The following is a 24,287-nucleotide window of genomic DNA, read 5'->3' on the forward strand; positions in this document are numbered from 1 at the left end:
AATGGTTCAAGAAGGCAGCTCATCAAGGGCAATTAGGGATGGGCAATAAAAGCTGGCCTAGCCAGCGATGCCCATATCCCATAAATGAATTTTAAAAAGGGCACAATTTAACAGAAGGGTTAATAAACCAGGTGTAACTGTTGGTGCTTTTATTAATGACCTTTATAGAGCAGCTGAAGGATGTGAATTTGGAGACCTAAAAGTAGAATTAATAAGAGACTGCATTGTCGTAGGCATTGCTGATAAATCCCTATCAGATTTATTGCAGTCTAAGAAAGATCTCACCCTGGACAAAGCTGTTCAGCTGGTGAGATAAGCAGAGGTCTGGAAGAAAACCAGATCAATCCTGAGAGGTGAAGAAAGACCATGATTCAGGAAACTTCCAGCAACCATACAGTTCCTTAACTAGAGGGCTGTAAAAGAAGCACCAGAAAAGAAGGGGTGTGGCGGGGAGGGGGGTGGGGTGGAGGGGAAGTGGAAGATGCCTTGAAACCCTGCAAGCACTGTGGCACTAAAAAGACCCACAAACAGTGTCCTGCATATAGTGTCCATTTTTTTTAGCATTAGCAAAGGGTCAACTAATAAATAATGGTATGGCAGGATTACTTTCACTGTGCTATGTGGATGCTTCCTGTATCCTGGAGAACCATTTGTGCAGTAAGTGTTGTCAATTGAAGTGGCTTTAGCTCCGGTTTTTGGAACTTGAGCGGCAGCAGGCGCCACTGCATTCATGAGGGTGAGAACTACGTGGATAGCATATTTATAGATGTGGTCACCTCACAGCTTAAGAGTATGCAAGGAGAGAGGGAATGGGTGACCACCAGGCAGTCAAAAAGAATTAGGCAGGTCGTGCAGAAGACCCCTGAGTGCATCTCGCTCTCCAACAGCTATTCAGTTCTGAATACTGAAGAAAGTGATGCTTCACCTGGAGAATGCAGCCAGAGCCAAGTCCATGGCACCATGGGTGGCTCAGCTGCACAGCGGGGGGTACAGGGAAGACTGCAAGAGCCTTAGTGGTAGGTGATTCAATAGTCAGTGGAACAGACAGGCATTTCTGTGGCCACAGAAGTGAATCCAGGATGATGTGTTGCCTCCCTGGTGCTAGGGTCAAGGACGTCTCTGTGCGGCTGCAGCGCATCCTGAAGGGGGAAGGTGAACAGCCAGCGATATAGGTAGAAAGAGGGATGTGGTCTTGCAGTCCGAATTTAGGGAGCTAGGTTAGAAATTGGTAAGCAGGACCTCAATAGTAGTAATCTCTGGATTACCCCCTGTGAGTACAGAAATAGAAGGATAAGACAGATGAATGCATGGCTGGAAAGATGGTGCAGGAGGGAGGGCTTCAGATTCCTGGGGCATTGGGACTGGCTCTGGAGGAGATGGGACCTGTACAGGCTGGACGAGTTGCACCTCAACAGAGCCGGGACTGAGTTCCTTGCGGGATGTTTTGCTGGTGCTGTTGGGGAGGGTTTAAACTAGTTTGGTAGGGGGATGGGGCAGTTGGGATAAAACCAGAAATGAAAATGGAAAGCAGAAAATTAATGAATGAGTCTGGAAGACAGAGGAAACGAGGGTTAGAAAATAAAAAAAAGTTTGGCAGTGCTCAAGGGTATCTATTACAATGCAAGGAGTATAACGAATAAAGCAGATGAGCTGAGGGCACAGATAGACACGTTGCAGTATGTCAGCTATTACAGAAACATGGCGTAAGAAGGGACAGGAATGACAGCTGAACGTTCCTGGTTACATGGCTTTCAGATGCGATAGGGAGCTGAATAAGAAAGGAGGGGGAGTGGCAATTTTGGTCAAGGAAACTATTACAGCTGTGAGGAGGTATGATATGTTGGAAGGCTCATCAAATGAGGCTATATGGATTGAGCTATGAAACAAAAAAGGGGCAGTCACACTGCTGGGAGTGCAGTATAGACCCCCAAACAGTCGGGGGGAGATAGAAGAGCAGATATGTAGGCAAATCTCTGAGAAGTGCAAGAACAATAGGGCAGTAATAGGGGATTTTAGCTACCCCAATATTAACTGGGATAGTTTTACTGTGAAAGGAATTGAGAGAGCAGAATTTTTGAGGTGCATTCAGGAGAACTGTTTTGCCCAGTATGTAGCCAGTCCACAAGAGAGGGCACAGTTTTACCCTTAGTTTTAGGAAATGAAGATGGGCAGGTGGTAGTGATCATAATTCAGCCAGTTCTAACATAATTATGGAAAAGGACGGAGATAGAATAGGAGTTAGAGTTCTCAATTGGGACAAGGACAATTTTACTGAACTGGGATTGATTTAGTGAAAGTGGACTGGAAACAGCTATTTGAAGGTAAATCAGTGTCAGCACAGTGGGAGGCAATCAAAGGGGAGATCCAAGGGGTTCAAAGTAAACATCTGGTTGACTCTTACATGCCCTCTGAAATGGCCTAGCAAGCCACTCAGTTGTATCTAACCGCTACGAAGTCAATAAAAAGGAATGAAATCGGACAGACCACCCGGCATCGACCTAGGCACCGGAAACGACAATGCAAACCCAGCCCAGTCGACCCTGCAAAGTTCTCCTTACTAACAACTGGGGGCTTGTGCCAAAGTTAGGAGAACTGTCCCACAGACTAGTCAAGCAACAGCCTGACATAGTCATACTCACGGAAACTGCGTAAGCAGCATGCAATAGACAGATCCCATAACCAATGGATCAGATCTAAGCTCTGCAGTCCTGCCACATCCAGTCGTGACTGGTGGTGGACAATTAAACAACTAACTGGAGGAGGTGGCACCATAAATATCCCCATCCTCAATGATGGGCAAGCCCAGCTCATCCGTGCGAAAGATAAGGCTGAAGCATTTGCAACAATCTTCAGCCAGAAGTGCTGAGTTGATGATCCATCTCGGCCTCGTCCTGAAGTCCCCAGCATCACCGATGCCAGTCTTCAGCCAATTCGATTCACTCCGCGTGATATCAAGAAACATCTGAAGGCACTGGATACTGCAAAGGCTATGGGGCCTGACAATGTTTCGGCAGTAGTGCTCCAGAACTTGCCAAGCTGTTCCAGTACAGCTACAACACTGGCATCTACCCTGCAATGTGGAAAATTGCCCAGGTATGTCCTGTACACACAAAGCAGGACAAGTCCAACCCGACCAATTATCGCCCCATCAGCCTACTCTCAATCATCAGTAAAGTGATGGAAGGTGTCATCAACAGTGCCATCAAGCGGCACTTGCTTAGCAATAACCTGCTCAGTGACTGCTCAAGGCCACTCAGCTCCTGACCTCCTTACAACCTTGGTTCAGACATGGACAAAAGAGCTGAACTCTAGAGATGAGGTGAGAGTGACTGCCCTTGACATCAAGGCAGCATTTGACCGAGTATGGCATCAAGGAGCCCTGGCAAAACTGAGGTTAATGGGAATCGGGGGAAAACTCTCCGCTGGTTGGAGTCATACCTAGCGCAAAGAAAGATGGTTGTGGTTGTTGGAGGTCAATTATCTGAGCTCCAGGACATCACTACAGGAGTTCCTTAGGGTAGTGTCCTAGGCCCAACCATCTTCAGCTGCATCATCAAAGACCTTCCTTCAATCATAAGGTCAGAAGTGGGGATGTTCGCTGATGATTGCATAATGTTCAGCACCATTCATGACTCCTCAGACACTGAAGCAGTCCGTGTAGAAATACAGCAAGACTTGGATAATATCCAGGCTTGGGCTGATAAGTGGCAAGTAACATTCACGCCACACAAGTGCCAGGCAATGACCATCTCCAACAACGGAGAATCTAACCATCTCCCCATGACATTCAATGGCATTACCATCGTTGAATCCCCCACTATCAACATCCTAGGGGCTACCATTGACTGGAAACTGAACTGGAGTAGCCATATAAATACCGTGGCTACAAGAGCAGGTCAGAGGCTAGGAATCCTGCGGCGAGTAACTCACCTCCTGACTTGCCAAAGCCTGTTCACCATCTACAAGGCACAAGTCAGGAGTGTGATGGAATACTCTCCACTTGCCTGGATGGGTGCAGCTCCAACAACACTCAAGAAGCTCGACATGATCCAGGACAAAGCAGCCCACTTGATTGGCACCCCATCCTCAAACATTCACTCTCCACCACCGACGCAGTGGCAGCAGTGTGTACCATCTACAGGATGCACCGCAGCAACGCATCAAGGCTCCTTAGACAGCACCTTCCAAACCTGCGACCTCTACCAACTAGAAGGACAAGGGCAGCAAATGTATTGGATGTGATAAACATAGGGAGAGAGGAAGTATTAATGAAATTAGCATCCTTGAAAATTGATAAATCACCAGGGCCAGAGAAATGTATCCTAGGCTGTGAAAAGAAACAAGAGAGGAGATAGCGGAAGGTCTGACCATCATTTTCCAGTCCTCTCTGGATACCGGTGTGGTTCCGGAGGATTGGAGAACTGCTAACGTTGTACCTCTATGTTTAAAAAGGGAACGAAGGATAGACTGAATAATTACAGGCCAGTCAGTCTAACCTCAGTAGTGGGCAAATTTTTGCAATCTATTCTGAGAGACAGGATAAACTGTCATTTAGAAAGGCAAAGGTTAATCAAGGATGGTCAGCACGGGTTTGTTTACAGAAGATCTTGTTTAATGAACAAAGAAAAGTACAGCGCAGGAACAGGCCATTCGACCCTCCAAGCCTGCGCCGATCTTGACGCCTGCCTAAGCTAAAACCTTCTGCACTTCCGGGGTCCGTATCCCTCTATTCCCATCCTATTCATGTATTTGTCAAGATGCCTCTTAAAAGTCTCTATGGTACCTGCTTCCACCACCTCCCCTGGCAGCAAGTTCCAGGCACTCACCACCTTCTGTGTAAAGAACTTGCCTCGCACATCCCCTCTAAACTTTGCCCCTCTCACCTTAAACCTATGTCCCCTAGTAACTGACTCTTCCACCCTGGGAAAAAGCTTCTGACTATCCACTCTGTCCATGCCGCTTATAACTTTGTAAACCTCTATCATGTCGTCCCTCCACCTCCGTCGTTCCTCCACCTCCGTCGTTCCAGTGAAAACAATCCGAGTCTATCCAACCTCTCCTCATAGCTAATGCCCTCCAGACCAGGCAACATCCTGGTAAACCTCTTCTGTACCCTCTCCAAAGTCTCCATGTCCTTTTGGTAGTGTGGCGACCAGAATTGCACGCAATATTCTAAGTGTGGCCTAACTCAAGTTCTGTACAGCTGCAGCATGACTTGCCAATTTTTATACATGATCTAACTTCTTGAAGTAACAAGGAAGATAGATGAGTGTGGTGCAGTTAATGTGATTTACATGGATTTTAGCAAGCCTTTGGACAAAGGTCCCACATTGCAGACTGGTTTAAAAAATAAAATCCCATAGGATCCAGGGAAATGCAGCAAGGTGGATGCAAAATTGGCTCAGTAGCAGGAAACAAAGGGAATTGTTGATGGCTGTTTCAGCCACGAGGGTGTTCCGCAGGGCTCAGTATTGGGTCCCCTGCTTTTTGTGGTTTTCATTAACGATTTGGACGTAGATGTAGGGGGGCATGGCCAAGAAATTTGCAGACGACACAAAGATTGGCAGTGTGCTAGATAGCGAGGAGGAAAGCTGTCAGCTGCAGGAAGATATTGATGGTGAGGTCAGATGGGCAGAACAATGATAAGTGGAATTCAGCTTGGAGAAGTGTGATGTGATGCATTTGGGGAGGTCAAACAAGGCAAAAGAATGCACGATTAAAGGGAAAATACTCAGACGTGTAGAGGAATTAAGGGACCTTGGAATGAATATCCACAGGTCGATAAGGTAGTTTAGAAGGCATATGGAATCCTTTCTTTTATTAGCCGAGGTATAGAATACAAGAGCCAGGGATGTTATGCTGGAACTGTATAACTCATTGGTTAGGTCACCACTTGAGTACTGTGTGCAGTTCTGGTCACCTCATTACAGAAAGGATGTAATTGCACTAGAGAGGGTACAGAGGAAATTTATGAGGATGTTGCCAGGACAGGAAATATTGGATAGGCTGGGGTTGTTCTCCTTGGAACAGGGAAGGCTGAGGGGAGATCTGATTGATTGAAATATACAGAATGTTGAGGTGCCTAGATAGAGTGGATGTGAAGGGTCTATTCACCTTAGCAGAGAGGTCAGTGACGAGGGGACATAGATTTAAAGTGATTGGTAGAAAAATTAGAGGGCTGATGAGGAACAACTTTTTCACCCAGAGGGTGGTGAGGGTTTGGAACTCACTGCCTCAACTCATTCAAAAGGAGTCCAGATATGTACCTCAAGTGCTGTAATCTGCAGCGCTATGGACCAAATGCTGGAAGGTGGGATTAGAATAGGTGGATCGTTTTCTGGCCAGCACAGACATGATGGGCCAAGTGGCCTCTTTCTGTGCCTTAAACTTTCTATGATTCTATGATTGTAAGAAAATAGGCCATTTTGGGAAGATGTGCCAAAGTAAAATTTATACTCCCACAAGTTTGAAAATAAAAGTCTTCAAGCATAGAAGTTGAACAGTCTCTATTAGGAGGGAAATCAGGCAAGACTTCCGTGGTGAGATCAGTGATCCTAATCCGGCATTTCGGTCTGCAGATATAGATGTCAAAGGACATATCACCAATTTTAAACTAGACACTGGAGCAAGTGTAATGTGTCTTATCAGACAACGAACCATGATTATGAACGCATTACCTGCAACCAACAGAAATTCAGTTACATGGCCCAGGAGGGATTGAACTGAAAGTCAAGGAAAAGCAGATATTGGAAACACTGTATGTTGTAAGGAATCAGGAATTCTCTCACTGACATAGAAGGGCTTGCCCAACCCACAGCTATCTGATATTCCTGTGTTGTGTGCTCCCGTGTTCCCTAGTTTCGTTGGATGGCCTGCTTCCTGTTTTCCCAATTTTAATGCTGTATTTAAAACTTGTGGTTCTCTAAAATCATCAAAGTGGCAAGTGTTTTATTGCATGAAATAACCTTTTGCCACTTGGGCCTTCTCGGGACTTGGGCAGCAAACTGCACTACACACTAAAGGCCTGCTTAGGTCAGGAAAAAGAACCCGACCCAAACCTGACTGATCCACAGCGGACCCGAGCCTGACCTGGCCTGAGTCCCTCCAATTTCACCCCGAGCCCCAGCCCGACCCGACCATGCCTTTACTTAACTTCCGACTGGGAAGCTGCACGAAGCTGCAGCGCATGTGTGATGACATCATAGTGATGTCACTCGCTCACTGCGAAGACTCAGTTTCGTCCCGGACTCCCAGCTCAAGTAAGTTTTTTTTATTTTTTTTTTTTATTTTTATTTTTAATACTTAAGCGGCAGAACACTTACCGTATGTGTCCGGCCTGACCCGACCCGAACCCGACACATGTTGTCTGGTCCCATCTGGTTTGGGTCGGGTAGCAGGCCTTTACTGCACACAGCAAGTGTAAAAATTCGTGGAATGTCCCATCATCAAGTCATTTGTCTTAATCATTAATCAGGGATCATTCAGCCTAAAGGAATCATACAGCATGGAAGGAGGCCATTCAACCCATTCTGCCTGTATTGGCTCTTTTGAAAGAGTTATCCAATTTGTTCCACTTCCTTGTTCTGATTTGATTTAGAGATACAGCACTGAAACAGGCCCTTCGGCCCACCGAGTCTGTGCCGACCATTAACCACCCATTTATACTAATCCTACACTAATCCCATATTCCTACCACATCCTCACCTGTCCCTATATTCCCCTACCACCTACCTATACTAGGGGCAATTTATAATGGCCAATTTACCTATCAACCTGCAAGTCTTTTGGCTGTGGGAGGAAACCGGAGCACCCGGAGGAAACCCACGCAGACACAGGGAGAACTTGCAAACTCCACACAGGCAGTGCCCAGAATTGAACCCGGGTCGCTGGAGCTGTGAGGCTGCGGTGCTAACCACTGTGCCGCCCCACATTCCTGCTGTTTTTTCTATTAAGCATATATATCCCATTCTCTTTTGAAAGTTACTGTTGATTCGGCTTCCACCACACTTTCAGGAGGTACATTGCAGATCATAACAGTTTACTGTGTCAAAAACAATTTTCCTCTTGTCACCTCTGCTTCTTTTGGCAATTTGTTTGATACTCACTCATGAATCCCTCTGGCAAGGCCAGCATTTATTGCCCATCCCTAATTGCCCTCGAGAATGTGGTGGTGGGATGCCTTCAGCTGCTGCAATCCATGTGATGTAGGTACACCCACAGTGCAGTTAGGGAGGGAGTTCCAGGATTTTGACCCAGTTACAGTGAAAGGATGGCAATATATTTCCAAGTCAGGATGGTTGGTGTGTGACTTATAGAGTCATAGAGTTATACAGCACAGAAACAGGCCCTTCAGCCCATCGTGTCTGTGCTGGCCATACAGCACCCAACTATTCTAATTCCATATTCCTGCACTTGGCCCGTAGCCCTGTATGCTATGGCGTTTCAAGTGCTCATCCAAATACTTCTTAAATGTTGTGAGGGTTCCTGCCTCCACCACCTCTTCAGGCAATGCATTCCGGATTCCAACCACCCTCTGGGTGAAAAAATGTTTCCTCAAATCCCCCCTAAACCTCCTACCCCTGACCCTACATCTGTGCCCCCTGGTTCTTGACCCCTCCGCTAAGGAAAAAAGTTTCTTCCTATCTAACCTATTGATGCCCCTCATAATCTTTTACACCTCAATCATGTCCCCCCTCAGCCTTCTCTGCTCCAAGGAAAACAGCCCTAGCCTTTTCAGTCTCTCTTCATAGCTGAAATGCTCCAGCCTGGGCAACATCCTGGTGAATCTCCTCTGTACCCTCTCCAGTGGAATCACATCCTTCCTATAGCGTGGTGCCCAGAACTGTACACAGTACTCCAGCTGTGGCCTAACTAGCGTTTTATATAGACTTGGAGGGGAGCTCATGTGCCTGCTGCCCTTGTTTTTCTAGGTTCTGGGTTTGGAAGAGGCTTTTGAAGGAACCTTGGTAAGTTACTGCAGTGCATCATGTATCTTAAATTTATGTCCTCTGGATACTGGCACTCTTGCCATTGGAATAGTTACTCCTTATTTGTTCTAGCATCTGGTTAAGAGAATCAAATTATTCTACAATTTCACACTATAGAAATCATCCAGCAAGGCAATCATTTTTAATTTATTTTTATAGGTTTTCCTAAACTTGTCTTTCACAACTCTGAACCTGTACCTTCTTGTTCTGCTGCTCTGTTTTGGCTTCATTTTATCCCACTACATAGCTTGTATACCTCACGTCCCTTTTCCTCTGACATTGGGGATCGGCTTTCTGGTGCCTGCTGTCCACTGCCTCAGGACAAGAAGACCCTATTCTGTCACAGTGACCAAAACGTGTGAGCTCTGGGAGTTAAAACTTAACTGGTTTGGAAATCTAGCCCAGCATCCTATTACAACATCAACAACTTTCATTTATATAGCATGTTCCAAGGTCCAGGACTACGTGCTGAGGGACGCACTAAAGCTCGGGGCAGCTGCCGCAAAGGTTCAATGGGGAAAGGCCACTGTGTAAGGTCCTCCCGCCATAGTATACTGACAGGCTGGAATATGTATAAAACCCTTTAGGCTGTATGCACCAAAATATTTTTTGCTATATAATGCCAATGTACGTTGCATTTAAAATGGAATGGCAAGAGTTGTGAGGCACTCCATGTTTCTGCATTGAACAAATCTGATCTCTATTGTACTTCCTGAAATGTGAAATTTGAACTGTTTTGTAATGTATTTTTGCAAATTTTTATGAATAAAGTATATTTTTGGGGAAAAAGCACCTTTTAATGTAACAAATAGATGCTTCCTATTCAGCTTGTTTATTGCTGCATCACACTTACTGGAAATGTTGAACAAAGAACAAGTTGGCATTCATGGGTGGCTCTAAACTTCTCCTTTGCAAGTTCTGTTCCACCCATGGAGTGCAAGTGACTCCTATCTTTACTTTCATTATACAGTACATTTGCCTGTATTGAACTTCACTAGTCATTGATCAGCTTGGTGCGGTCCTGTTAAACTAAGATGTATACCACGCAACACAAAAAGTTGCAAATTTTTACGGGAAATTTTTGACTCAAATCTGAGAGGCTCAGGGGCTGTGGTTAAATAAATAGCACAATTACCTTGTATTTGGCCTGTATTTGGTTTAAAAAAGATCTATACGTGGCTCATGGTATGAATGAAATCTCTTTCATTTAAAGTTTACCACAAATGGAGGTAATCTGGTAAAGTCCAGAGAAAGTACACTGTCAATTTTTAGTTCTGGGTATGAGTAATAAATTCTTGGATATTTTATCATTTGCTCTGACTACCTGTTCCCCCAGGACTGTAGTTGAAACATTCACTCTGTGAGTCAGACCATGAGCATGGTGAGCTGTAGCTCTTACTTACCTGTCTGAGGTACAGTGAGTAACTGAAGCACGTCAGTCACTTTATTCCAGCTTACGTCTCCTCAGTATCACACATTTCCTGGAGCAGTGCACATTCCCTGCAGGGATTCCCCTTTGTTTCCTTGCTATCTCCACTACATTTTGCACCGGAATGTTCCACGTGGTCCCTTTAGCTTTTTTTATATCTCTTATATCTGGCCCTATACTCATTGGAGTTTAGAAGAATGAGAGGTAATCTTACTGAAATATACAATGTACTGAGGTGGCTTGACAGGGTAGATGCTGAGAGCATGTTTCACCTTGTGGAAGAATCTTGAACTATGGGGCACAGTTTCAAAATAAGGGGTCTCCCAGTTAAGATGGAGATGAGGATTCTTTTCCTCTGAGTATCGTTAATGTTAGGAATTCTCTTCCCCGGAGAGCAATGGAGGCTGGGTTATTGAATATATTCAAGGCTGAGATGGCCAGATGTTTAATCTACAAGATAGTAAAGGGTTATGGGGGGCAGGCAGGAAAGTGTACCGAAGGCCACAATCAGATCAGCCATGATCTTACTGAATGGCAGAGTAGGCGCGAGAAGTCAAATGGCCTACTCCTGCTCCTGTTCCTATTTCTCATGTACTTAAATGTACTTATGTAGTTAATTACTTTGTATCAGTGTTTACTAAGGAAGAGGATGCTGACAAAATATCGATAGAACCGGAGATGGTAGAAGTAATGGATAGTGTGAAAATTGATAGGAAGGATCTTTTGGAAAGACTGGCTATGCTTCAAGTGGATAAGTCACCTGGTCTGGATGGCTTGCATCCAGATTGCTAAAGGAAGTGGAAGTGGGGATAGCAGAAGGGTTTGCCATAAACTTCCAATCCTCCCTAGTAACGGGAGGAGGTGCTGGAGGATTGGAGAGTGGCAGATGTGATGCCCTTGCTCAAGAAAGTGTGTAGACATTCATAGTAACTAAAGGCCAGCAGTTTAACATCAGTCACGGGTAAGATTTTAAAACAATAATCAGGGAAAAAATCAACAGGCACTGGGAGAGGGTTGAGTTAATTTGGGAGAGCCAGCATGGAATTGTAAAAGGCAGTTTGTGATTGACTAATCCAACCCAGCCAATTACCACCCCATCAGTCAACTCTCAATCATCAGTAAAGTGATGGAAGGTGTAATCAACAATGCCATCAAGTGGCACTTGATTAGCATTAGCCTGCTCATTGACGCTCCGTTTGGGTTCCACTGGGGCCACTCAGCTCCTGACCTCATTACAGCCTTGGTTCAAACATGGGCAAAAGAGCTGAACTCAAGAGGTGAGGTGAGAGTGACTGCCCTTGACATCAAGGCAGCATTTGACCGAGTACGGCGTCAAGGAGTCCTAGCAAAACTGAAGTCAGTGGGAATCAGTGGAAAAACTCTCCGCTGGTTGGAGTCATACTTAGCGCAAAGGAAGATGGTTATGGTTGTTGGAGGTCAATGATCTGAGCTCCAGGACATCACTGCAGGAGTTCCTCAGGGTAGTGTCCTAGGCCCAACCATCTTCAGCTGCTTCATCAATGACCTTACTTCAATCATAAGGTCAGAACTGGGGATGTTCACTGATGATTGCACAATATTCAGCACCATTCGCGACTCCTCAGATACCGAAGCAGTCCTGCTCCCGTTCCTCCTGTGACTGCTCCTTAAAGACCTGTACAATATCCAGGCTTGGGCTGATAAGTGGCAAGTAAAATTCGCGCCACACAAATGCCAGACAATGACCATCTCCAACAAGAGAGAATCTAACCATCTTCCCTTGACATTCAATGGCATTACCATCGTTGAATCCCCCACTATAAACATCCTAGGGGCTACATTGACCAGAAACTGAACTGGAGTAGTCATATAAATAATGTGGTTACAAGAGCAGGTCAGAGGCTAGGAATCCTGCGGCGAGTAACTCACCTCCTGACTCCCCAAAGCCTGTCCACCATCTACAAGGCACAGGTCAGGAGTGTGATGGAATACTCTCCACTTGCCTGGATGGGTGCAACTCCAACACCACTCAAGAAGCTCGACATGATCCAGGACAAAGCAGCCCACTTGATTGGCACCCCATCCTCAAACATTCACTCTCCACCACCGACGCACAGTGGCAGCAGTGTGTACCATCTACAGGATGCACTGCAGCAACGCACCAAGGCTCCTTAGACAGCACCTTCCAAACCTGCGACCTCTACCAACCAGAAGGACAAGGGCAGCAAATGCATGGGAGCACCACCACCTGCAAGTTCCCCTCCAAGTCACACACCATCCTGATTTGGAACTATATCGCCGTTCCTTCACTGTCGCTGGGTCCAAATCCTGGAACATCCTTCCTAACAGCACTGTGGGTGTACCAACACCCCAAGGACTGCAGTGGTTCAAGAAGGCAGCTCACCACCACCTTCTCGAGGACAATTAGGGATGGGCAATAAAGGTTGGCCCGGCCAGCGACATCCAGATCCCATGAACGAATAAAAAGGAAAATGAATTTTTTGATGAAAGGACAGAGAAGGCTGATGAAGGTATAGCAATAGATGTTGTCTATAGGGATTTTAAGAAACCTTTTGACAATATACCACATAAAAGGCTGGTGAACAAAATTGAGGCCAATGGAATAGGAGCGTCAGTATCATTGGTGCAAGGACAGAAAACAGCGAGTTGTGTTAAATGATTGCTTTCCAGACTAGAGGATGGTAGACAATGGTGTTCCCCTCGGCTCAGTGCGGAACACTTTTTTTTAAAGATAAAAATGATGCATTTGGGGAGGTAAAACAAGGCAAAGAGATGCACGATTAATGGGAAAATACTGAGAAGTGTAGAGGAAGTGAGGGACTTTGGAGTGAATGTCCACATATCGCTAAAGGTAGCAGGACAGGTCGATTAAGGTGGTTAAGTAAGCATATGGAATTCTTTCCTTTATTAGCTGATTATATAAAATATAAGAGCAGGGGGGTTATGCTGGAACTATATAACTCATTGGTTAGGCCACAATTTGAGTACTGTGTGCAGTTCTGGTCACCTCATTACAGAAAGGATATAATTGCAAGAGAGAGGGTACAGAGGAAATTTACGAGGATGTTGCCAGGACTAGAAAAATGCAGCTATGAGGAAAGCTTGCATAGGCTGGGGTTATTCTTCTTGGAACAGAGAAGGCTGAGGGGAGATCTGATTAAAATGTACAAAACTTTGAGGGGCCTGGATGGAGTGGAGGTGTAGGGTCTATTCACCTTAGCAGAGAGGTCACTGAGAAGGGGGCATAGATTTAAAGTGATTGGTCGAAAAATTAGAGGGGATGTGAGGAAAAACATTTTCACCCGGAGGGTGATGGGGGTCTGGAACTCACTGCCTGAGACCCTCAACGCATTCAAAAGGAGTCTGGATATGCACCTCAAGTGCCATAATCTGCAGAGCTACGAACCAAATGCTGGAAGGTGGGATTAGAATGGGTGGATTGTTTTTCGGCTGGCACAGGCACGATGGGCTAAGTAGTCTCTTTCTGTGCCTTAAACTTTCTGTGATTCTGTGAAAAATGACTTGGATATTGGAATATAGAGTAAATTTTCAAAATTTTCTAGTGATACCAAATTTAGATGCGTGGCAGTCTGTGAGGATGATGCTAATCAACTGCAGCAAGGCAGATAGACCAACAGGATGGACAGACAAGTGGAATGTAATAGAGAAGTGTGATGTGATGCATTTTGGGAGAAGGGAATGGAAGAGGCAATATAGACTAAATGGCACATTTATAAAGAGTGTATAGGGACAGAGGGACCTGGGATTCATGTGCATAGATGTTTGAAGGTGGCAGGACATATTGAGAGGGTAGTTTAGCAAAGCATATTGGATCTTGAGCTTCAAAAAATAGAGGTATTAAGTACAAAAGCAAGGAAGTAATGCTGAACCTTTATAAAGCACTGGTTGGGCCAGAACTAGAGTATTTTGTCCAATTCTGGTCACTTTAGGAAGAATGTGAGGGTGTTCGATAGGATGCAGAGGAGATTTGCCAGAGTAGTTCCGGGGTGATGGAGTTTAGCTACAAGGTTAGGTTGGAGAAGCTGGGATTGTTCTCCTTGAAGCAGAGGGGATTGAAGGCAGATTGGTAGAGGTGTACAAGATTATGACAGGTTTTGATTAAAGTAGACAAAGAAAAGCTATTACCATTAACTGATGGTAAAAGGGCGAGGGGTCACAGATGTATGGATTTGGGTAAGAGATGCAGAGGGGATGTGGGGAAGAACTTGTTTACACAGCAACTGGTAATGACCTGCAACTCACTGCCTGCCAGCGGGGATGGTGGAAGCCGAGATGATGAATGATTTCAAAAGGAAATTGGATGGACGATTGAGGGAAATAGACTTGCAGGACTGTGGGGATAAAGCGAGAGAATGGGACTGATTGGATTGCTCTACTAAGAGCTGGTATGGACTCAATGGGCCAATTGGCCCCCTTCTGGCTGTTATGACTCTATGATTCCTAAAATGGTGGTTTCAGATCATGAAACCAGCAGGAAATCTCCACCATTTTCTCTCTGTGATGTAGCCTTGATTATGTATGAGAAATTATCCACCAGAATCTTTTCAGAGGTCTGAGAAATTGAGGCTCCCAATCAGGAGCCCAGTGTAGATTGGGCATTTGATCAAATTATTTGCAGTTGGAAGCTGAACAGGAGATGGGGCTTTGGCCCAGCTTTGGATGGGAAGTCATTGGGAGCCGGGCTGCCAGAATTGATTTTTTTTTTAAAGTTTAGTTTAAAATAAAAGAGCAATTCTTTTAAATACCTGTTGTAGGAAGATCTGGGACTTTGTTGTCTGCAAACCTCTTAACCGTGGCCCTTACATTTACGTCCAAATCGTTAATATATACCACAAGATGTAGGGGACCCAGTACTGAGCTCTGCGGAATGCCATTGGAAACAGCCCTGCAGTTGCTAAAACAGCCGTCAACAATTACCCTGACTGAGCCAATTTTGTATCTGCCTTGCTGCATTTCACTGGATCCCATGGGATTTTGTTTTTTTAACCAATCTGCCATGTGGAACCTTGTCAAAAGCCTTGCTAAAGTCCATATATGCCAAATCAACTGCACCCTCATCTGTCTTCCTTGTTACTTCTTCAAAAAATTTGATCAAGTTGGTCAAACAAGATCTTACCTTAACAAATCCATGCTGACTATCCTTGGTTAACCTTTGCCTTTCTAAGTGACAGTTTATCCTGTAGAACAGATTCCAATAATTTGCCCACTAAGGTTAGACTGACTGGCCTGTAATTATTCGGTCTATCCCTCGCTTCCTTTTAAAACAGAGGTACAACGTTAGCAATTCTCCAATCCTCCGGCACCACACCTGTATCCAGTGAGTACTGGAAAATGATGGTCAGACCTTCTGCTATCTCCTCTCTTGTTTCTTTTAACAGCCTAGGATACATTTCATCTGGTTCTGGTGATTTATCAACTTTCTAGGATGCTAATTCCATTAATACTTCCTCTCTCCCTATGTTTTGTCACATCCAATACTCGACACTCTTCCTCCTTAACTACAGTATTTGCATCGTCCCCCTCTTTTGTGAAGACAGACGCAAAGTATTCATTATATATGGGTTACCTTTTTGGTCTTTTATGGGCCCTACTCTCTCCTTTGTTATCCCCTTACTCTTATTGTATTGATAAAACATCTTTGGGTTCACCTTGATTTTGCTTAGCAATTTCTTTCATGCCCTCTCTTTGGTTTCCTAATTTTCTTTTGATTTCACCCTTCCACTTTCTATACTCCTCTCTTAGTCCTCCTCCATTCCTAGTCTTCCTTACTTCCTTTACAGCCTGCCTGACCTAGGAAAGCCTGTTGAATTTATCCAGAACAAAAAGTCTGCTACAATTTTCAGAGTCCATAAGTTTGATCATAGCAAAACTACCTGGGCCTTCCTTTGTTTCCAAGTGTTAACAATTACAACTTGAACTTGCATTTTTGAAGCCCCTAGTTTCCTGTTTATTCTTCTTCTTTCTTTTGGGCCTCCTTATCTCGAGAGACAATGGATACGCGCCTGGAGGTGGTCAGTGGATAACCCGTAACTGCTGCCTTCCGTGTTGTTTTAGTCGCTGTGAGGCAACTATGGAGTGACCTCTCCTGAGCGAAACCCATTGTCCTTTAGGCGTTACAACCTTGCACCCTGCTTTAATCTGTGTTCCTTGTTTCCATGGTGACTAAGACCCCTGGCTTGTCTCTGGGCAGAATTGGTGTGAGGTCACATGCCTCCTGCAAATCCATTTTACACTGCATTAAAGATCCAGTTTTTAAAAACATTTTTGAAAACCATAATCAAACTACAAAGTTCAGTGTTCATAACAATGTGCAGACAATTATTCAATTCCTGTTCTCAGAGCCTTGTGAAGCTTGTTTGAAACATATCTGTGTTCCCACATGGAGAAGTGGGTTTCTGCCAAACAGGAGATTTGCAGCTGATAAATACATCTTTTTGTTCTTTGGATGTATCCAACACAATATTTATTACCCATCCCTACATGCCCTGAGGGCATTAAGAGCCAACCATGTCATGTGGGACTTGAGTCCCATGTAGGTTGGGCCAGGTCCATTAATGTTTGTTCAGGTCATGTACATGCTGTCATTAATTTTGTGCAAGTTATTTCATATTATTCTATCTCTCCATTTTTCCATTCCCTCCAATATGTCACTTAGTTTTGCACTGAATTGGACTATAAATGATATGTTCTGTTCCCCGAGCCAGTTGGGTTTGTACAACAATCTGCTAATTTTCATGGTCATTTTCTGGTTTGAGCACACAAATTACTGAAATTATTGAATTCATTTTTGTTACGCTCCTGTAAAGTGCAGCAATTGAAACTACAAGAACTCAATCTGAAGAGTTATAAAAATTGACTTTAAAAAAAAAATTACACAATGTGCTTCCAAATGGCTGCTGAAGGTCAAACGTCCTGGCCTTGTATATTTGAGCAGTCTACTGTCTGCCATGGACAGAAGGATACATTCCAAAGCTAAGAGGTATCAATTACACCCATCCTGAACCCATCAACAGACATTTTTGAATTGATTGGGCTCTTCTGAAACAAAGAAGATGTGAAGTAGCCACATCCTAAGCCATTGTTGGTCACCACAGGGAGGAAGATCTGTGACTCCCAACAGAAGCAAGATGTGAGAGGGTTTTAGCTTAAAAGGGAGCTCTCTGGGGAGAGAGAGAAAGATGACGCAGGAAAAATCATCACCAGCTGAGAGCTGGGAGAAAATCCAACAGGCCAGAAGAAAGGTGCCCTGCTGTGAATTCTACATTTCAACTTGTGCAGCAGAGAACTGGAAGTGATTGCCTGTCTTCAAACTGAACTTTAAACCAAGTGAAGTTTACAGACACTGCAGATCTGCAACTAAAGAGAAAATGACTTCTGAGAAAATCCAGCAGTCTTATCGTGAACCCCGAAACCCTACATCGCTTCAAACAACTTATCCCTTTTCCTGTCTATCTGTCTCTTCGTGTGTGTGTGCGTGCGTGCGTCTGTGCACACGCATGAATGAATGCATGAGTAGGTACGGTTGCGACAATTTTTCGGGATAAGGCATATTGCTCAATAAATAATTTTTTGTTTTAAACCCAGAAGAAAACCTATTGCTGTCTGTTTATTTGACAGCTAAAACACAGAGGTAAAAACCCTCATCGCAGAAACAGTTGCTGCGGTCAGGCGGGAGTTGAACGGTGGGGACCACCCACGTCCCTCACCATATGGCCATAACATTTTCATAACTTGCTTTGGGGCCGTAGGTTGGGGGTGGGATTGATCCCTCAGCCTCTGTTGTTAATCTACTACCATAACCATTAGATTGTTTGCTCCTAAACAAGCAATACCTCGGGCTTACAAATCCCACCATGACCTTGCCTCTCCCTACCTCTGTAACTTCTTTCTGAAGATCGAAAATGGGCCATGTCCGCAGGGGTACCATGTTCACATCTCTAGATGAAGCAGAGGTGAAATGTACCCAACAATGCCTTCATCCTGATGGCCGCCTTTGTGGTGCGGCTGCATCAAGCTGAGGGGTAAATACTCAGTACTCAAACGCCAAGTGTCACTACATACTGAGGTTCGCTGTCCCACTGTTGTGAGGATGGGTCTGGCCACGTTGCCGCGGAATGCTGCATTCAGTTGGATCGTGCCATACCACCTATCCCTAATGGAAAAGTTTGTGAAGAAAAACACCTTTGACCACAAGTCCGTCTGGCAATGGTCTGCATGTAACGGCCTTGAGGCCCTGCGGGAAAAGGAGATGGTGAGTCCTGTCTGATGGTTCCCTGAGCAGACTGTCAAAGCCTTTGGCAGAGTGCCTCATTGTCACATCTTTCAAACAACCGCCAAGACACAGCTTGGCTGGTGGTGAGAAGGGCCCTCCCTAACAGATCCTTCATGCACACGGGAGTCTTTAGCTTTTGGGCTTAAAGGGATCAAAGAATATGGGACGAAAGCGGGAACAGGTTTCTGAGTTGGATGATCAGCCATCATCATAGTGAAAGCGGAGCAGGCTTGAAGGGCTGAATGACCTACTCCTGTTCCTATTTTCTATGTTTCTGTGAGTCCCAGCATTACTGCACGTTGTCCTCTGAGCAGCTGCAGAGAAGATTTACATGGATGATACCAGAAATGCATGGATATACATATCCGAAAAGGATTGACAGGCTGGATCTCTTCATTTTTCTCTTGAAAAATGAAGGCTGAGTGGGGAACTAATAGAGGTCTTTTAAAATTATGAAAGGTTTTGATAGAGCAGAGAGGTCAATTACCAGGGGCGCAGATTTAAGGTGATTGGTAGAAGAATTAGAGGGGACATGAGGAAAACATTATTTTGTTAGTGTCTGGAATTCACTGCCTGGATCGATGGTGGAAGCAGAAGCCCTCAACTCATTTAAAAGCTACCTGGACCTGCACCTGAATGTTGTAAGCTGCAAGGCGATGGACCAGATGCTGGAAGGTGGGATTAGATTGGGCAGCTAGTTTTTTCAGCCGGTGCAGACACGATGGGCTAGTGGCCTCTTTCTGTGTTGTAACTTTTCTATGGTTCTATGTAAAGGCCTGCCTGGGTTGCAAAAAAAAAAAAACCTGACCCGAGCCCGACAGAACCACATCCAACCTGAGCCCGATCCGGCCCGAGTTCTTCCATTTTTTTCCCGCGCCTGACCCAACCCAACCTGACCATGAGTTAACTTACCTTCCGTTTTTCACTTCCTTCCTGATCTGCATATGCTTAAAATAACTGTAACAACACCACCTTTCAAGTCCAAAAATTAAATTAACATTGGAGCCACTTACCTATGATAGAACGTGTCTGACCCGGCCTGACACAAGGGCGAATGCTGAACCCGGAAGTGCAACCTGATCCGACCCGAACCCGACACATGTCGTCAGGTTCAGGTCGGGTAGCAGGCCTTTGGTTCTATGGAAACGGAGAAATTTTTTCCTCTTGTGGGGAAGAGCGTAACTAGAGGCCGTCAATATAAGATAGTCACCAAGAAATCCAATAGGGAATTCAGAAGAAACTTGTTTACCCAAAGAGTGCTGAGAATGTGGAATTTGCTACCATAGAGAGTGCTTGAAGCAAGTTGTATAGATGCATTTAAGGAGAAGCTAGACAAGCATATGAGGGAGAAGGAAATAGAGGGTTGCGATGATAAGGAAGTTAAATGTAATATATCCAAGTTTGCAGATGACACAAAGCTGGTTGGGAGTGTGAGCTGTGAGGAGGATGCAGAGAAGCTCCAGTGTGATTTGGACAGGTTGGGTGAGTGGGCAAATAAATGGCAGATGCAGTATACTGTGGACAAATGTGAGGTTACCCACTTTGGTGGCAAAAACAGAAAGGCAATTTATTATCTGAACAGCGATAGATTGGGAAAGGGGGGAGGTGCAGTGAGAACTGGGTGTCCTTGTGCACCAATCGCTGAAAGTAAGCATGCAGGTGCAGCAGGCAGTTAAGAAGGGAAATGGTATGTTGGCCTTCATAGCCAGAGGATTCGAGTACAGGAGCAAGGTTGTTTTGCTGCATTTATACAAGGCCTTGGTGAGACCACATCTGGAGTATTGTGTGCAGTTTTGGTCTCCTTATCTGAGGAAGGATGTTCTTGCTATGGAGGGAATGCAGCGAAGGTTCACCAGACTGATTCCTGGGATGACAGGACTGATGTATGAAGAGAGATTGGGTCGATTAGGCTTGTTTCACTAGAGTTTAAAAGAATGAGAGGAGATCTCACCGAAACCTACAAAATTCTAACAGGACTGGACAGACTAGATGCAAGAAGGATGTTCCCGATGGTGGGGGAGTCCAGGACGAGGGGTCACAATCTAAGAATAAGGGGTAAGCCATTTAGGACTGAGATGAGAGATTTCTTCACCCAGAGAGTGGTGAGCCTGTGGAATTCTCTACCAGGGAAAGCAGTTGAGGCCAAATCATTAAATATATTCAAGAAAGAGTTAGATATAGTTCTTGGGGCTAAAGGAATCGAGGGATACAGGGAGAAAGCGGGAACAGGTTACTGAGTTTGGATGATCAGCCATGATTGAATTGAATGGCGGGGCAGGCTCGAAGGGCCGAATGGCCTACTCCTGTTCCTATTTTCTACGATTCTATGTTTCTATGTTTCCATGTATTCAGATGAGAAAACATGAGCGGAGGCGCGAGTGGAGGATAAACGCCAACATGGACTGTTTAGGCCAACTGGCCTGTTCCTGTACCGTTAATCCTATATAATATCAAATCCTGGGAGCAGTGCATATTTAAGGGCCAAGATGATTAGTTTGTATAAAAGTCCAGGGTGATTAGTTGAACTGGATGGGAGAAAAGTATTTTGCTCTATTAACTTGTGGTCCTGTACTCATGAGTTAGTATCCTTGCTTTATATCAGAAGAGTCAGTAATCCCTTTGAAAGTGCTTTGGATGTCGGTGGGTGTGCTGAGCACAAGAGTAATGCACAATGAAGTCCTAAAGTTAGACATAGTGCTCCAAGAAAGTTCCTCCTACATTGATAATACTACAGGCATTCAGATTGAATTTCATTTTTTTAAGGCTTTATTTGTTTCATAGACGTGTCTTGTATCTAACCTTAAAGCTCCAGCAGATTTTTTTGTTGTTGTCATTTTCTTCCAGTTTCATGATGTATTACTCTTGTTTTCCCAATTTCAGAGCTTCAGCAGCTGACGTCAGTGAAGAACTTCTCCCAGGGTGGTCATATCACGTTTACCACCTTTTTGGTAGATAGGCCACGTAACCACCTCTACGTGGGAGCAAGTAATGCCATCTTTGTTCTCAACTTGACTTCTGTGGAGCAGGATCCATTTGTGGTAATTTCTTCAAATATAAATTCATAATCTGTCTGTGTGATTCAAAAGTTCCTGAATGGTCATGGCTATAAATTGTTGACTGCATTTATAAAAGAGTGGAATTTGTTCAAGATTTTTACTGAATGTAATCTGTGGTGTGGTGTTCGCTCTGCATTTGCTTTAGAATCTAGCAGGATTGTGGTGGCAGGGCGGGGGGAGGCTGAAACTTATGATCAAAACGGGTGAGGTGGATTATAGATCAATTTAAGTGAAGTAGGATGTGCCAAAATACTTGATCTAGACTGAATGAGACTTGATAGCAGTATAAAAAAAGTGTAAGAAATGTCAAGGATTAGAAAACACCTTTCAAACATCATTGTCCTTGCAGCCTAGTTCTCCCTGCCTAGGATCTGGCACTATTACTGAGTCTAATAGTCTGATTTGTATTTTATAGTGAGAGGCTTGTGAGAGCAAGTCTAGTCTGTTAGTTTCTCCCATTTGCAGGAAGCTGGAAATAATATGTTTCAGTTTGCTTGCTGTGGAGTGCACACTCACCCTGTGGAGGTGCACAGTCACCCTGTGGGTTGCATACTCATTGTGTGGGGCACATACCTCCATGGAGGAAGTCTACACTCTAGCACTTATGTGGAATTCAGTTTGGAGATTAGTGATTGACTTCCGTATGTTAGACGAGGGAAGGGGCAGACATGTCTCGGAGGATGTGGTTAGCAATATGCTATAGTGAGGGCCGAATGAAGTAATGAACAATAAATTTCCCAGGAGTTTTCTACTAAAGATTATGCGTTTAGAGTGAGAGCTATTGTGGCAATTGAATTTCACTGAATAAGAGTGCAAAATCTTAGTAGACTTTTCCTATGGACAACTGGAGGATCAATTTGAAATAATAGTAGAATAGTGTTTGTACTTTTGTCTTTAATTTTTTTTTGAATGCATTAATGATACTTCTGGACCATAACATCTCCAAAGGACAGAAACAGCCTTTGCAGCTATACTATTTAAAAATATTTAATGACAGAATTCTCCCATCATTTTTGGAGAACAGTGAAAACAGCACAAAACTGCTTCCAGTTGTTACAAAATGGACAGTCTTAGTCAGAGACTATCTGGTGTAGGAAAGTGGAAAGGTTTATCCAGACACAGCAAGAATCGCTCTTCTAAGGTCAGGGGCAAGATTTACCTGATCTGAAGAGGCTAGATAATAAAAACAAAATACTGCAGATGCTGGAAATCTGAAATAAAAACAGAAAATGCTGGAAATACAAAGCAGGTCATGCAGCATCTGTGGAGAGAGAAGCAGAGTTAATGTTTCAGGTCTGTGACCTTTCATCAGAACTATAATACAAAATTTTCAAGAACATTTTTCTGGTGAATTTTGTGTCAAGTGCTGAGAAGTGGAAAATGATGAATGATGGTCACAGAACTGAAATGTTGGCCGGAATTTTACGTCTCCCAAAGAGCGGGAATGTGGCAGGCCCTTCCCGACCCGCTCCCGCTTCCTCCGCCACCTTATGCAGGGTGGCGGCAGCGAAAAATGGGCTCCCTGCCCCAGGCCAATTTAAATTGCCACTTAAGGGCCTCCGGCTGCTGTCATGGGGATTTTACCCGTGGTCGGTCGGGCATTGCAGGCAAAAGCAGGCTGCTCACTGATGGCTTGGAGGCGGTGGGTCTTCATGACCAGGCACCCTGTGCCCGACGGAGGGCCGTCCCCGCTGCTCCAACCACCCCCAGCACCCAACACGCCCCCCATCCCCTCAGTCGACCACCCTTGCCTTGCCGGGGCCCGACCGATCACCCCCGGCGAGGCACCAAAAACATACCAAAAACATACCAACGTTTCAGTGCTCCCCAGCATCATCTTTGCAATGGCTGGGCTGCAGTCCCATCAGTGGCCACCGCTGCCTGCTGGGACAGAGAGCTGCTGGCTCTCTGATTGCCTCAATGAGTTGGACATCCCACCTAAGACCAATTAAAGGCTTGGGGACTGCAAAATGCGAATCGGATCCCCAGGCCAGGTGGAGGCGGGTTCGCCGTCGACTTCAGTCGGTGGATGGCTCCCGTCTGCCAAGGGTAAAATTCCGGCTGTTAATTTTGCTTCTCTCCATGTATGCTCCCTGAGCTGCTGTGTATTTCCAGCACTTTCTGTTTTTATTGAAGAAGCTTGATGTTTTTTAGTAGGCGGCAAGAACATTTTCCACTTCTCAGCACTGACCGTTTTCAACTTGACACAAAATTCACCAGAAAAATGTTCTTGAAAATTTTGTATAAAAGCACATCTCTGGCTGATATCCTCCATATACAGACGTAGTGATTTATTGAGGGGATCTGTCATAGAGAAAAGCATGTTGTTATTTCTGAATTAATAAAGAAGCTTAATTCTAGTTGGGGAGCAGTTCCTGAGCTATGGCAATGTTGTTTTAGCTTTGAACATGCTACATCATAAGCAGATTTCACTTGGAACTTCAAAGTCCTCAGTTGGATTGAAATTGAACTAAATTTCAACAACTCTGGAGGGAGTCCGCTGGAAGAGCTTGCAGTCTTTG

At 44.7% G+C, this 24,287-nt stretch overlaps 1 protein-coding gene across 1 annotated transcript in view; it reads left to right on the plus strand.

Annotated features, from left to right (window-relative positions):
- The window catches only part of sema4f (sema domain, immunoglobulin domain (Ig), transmembrane domain (TM) and short cytoplasmic domain, (semaphorin) 4F), a 314,213-nt gene that overhangs the window by 63,638 nt on the left and 226,288 nt on the right, over nt 1–24,287 (plus strand). Inside the window, exon 2 of the mRNA XM_068028690.1 lies at nt 21,590–21,747. Coding sequence (XP_067884791.1) covers nt 21,590–21,747 — 158 coding nt within the window. The remainder of the gene's footprint in view (nt 1–21,589; nt 21,748–24,287) is intronic.

This window comes from Heterodontus francisci, chromosome 1, assembly GCF_036365525.1.
Source record: "Heterodontus francisci isolate sHetFra1 chromosome 1, sHetFra1.hap1, whole genome shotgun sequence".
Classification (NCBI taxonomy): domain Eukaryota; kingdom Metazoa; phylum Chordata; class Chondrichthyes; order Heterodontiformes; family Heterodontidae; genus Heterodontus; species Heterodontus francisci.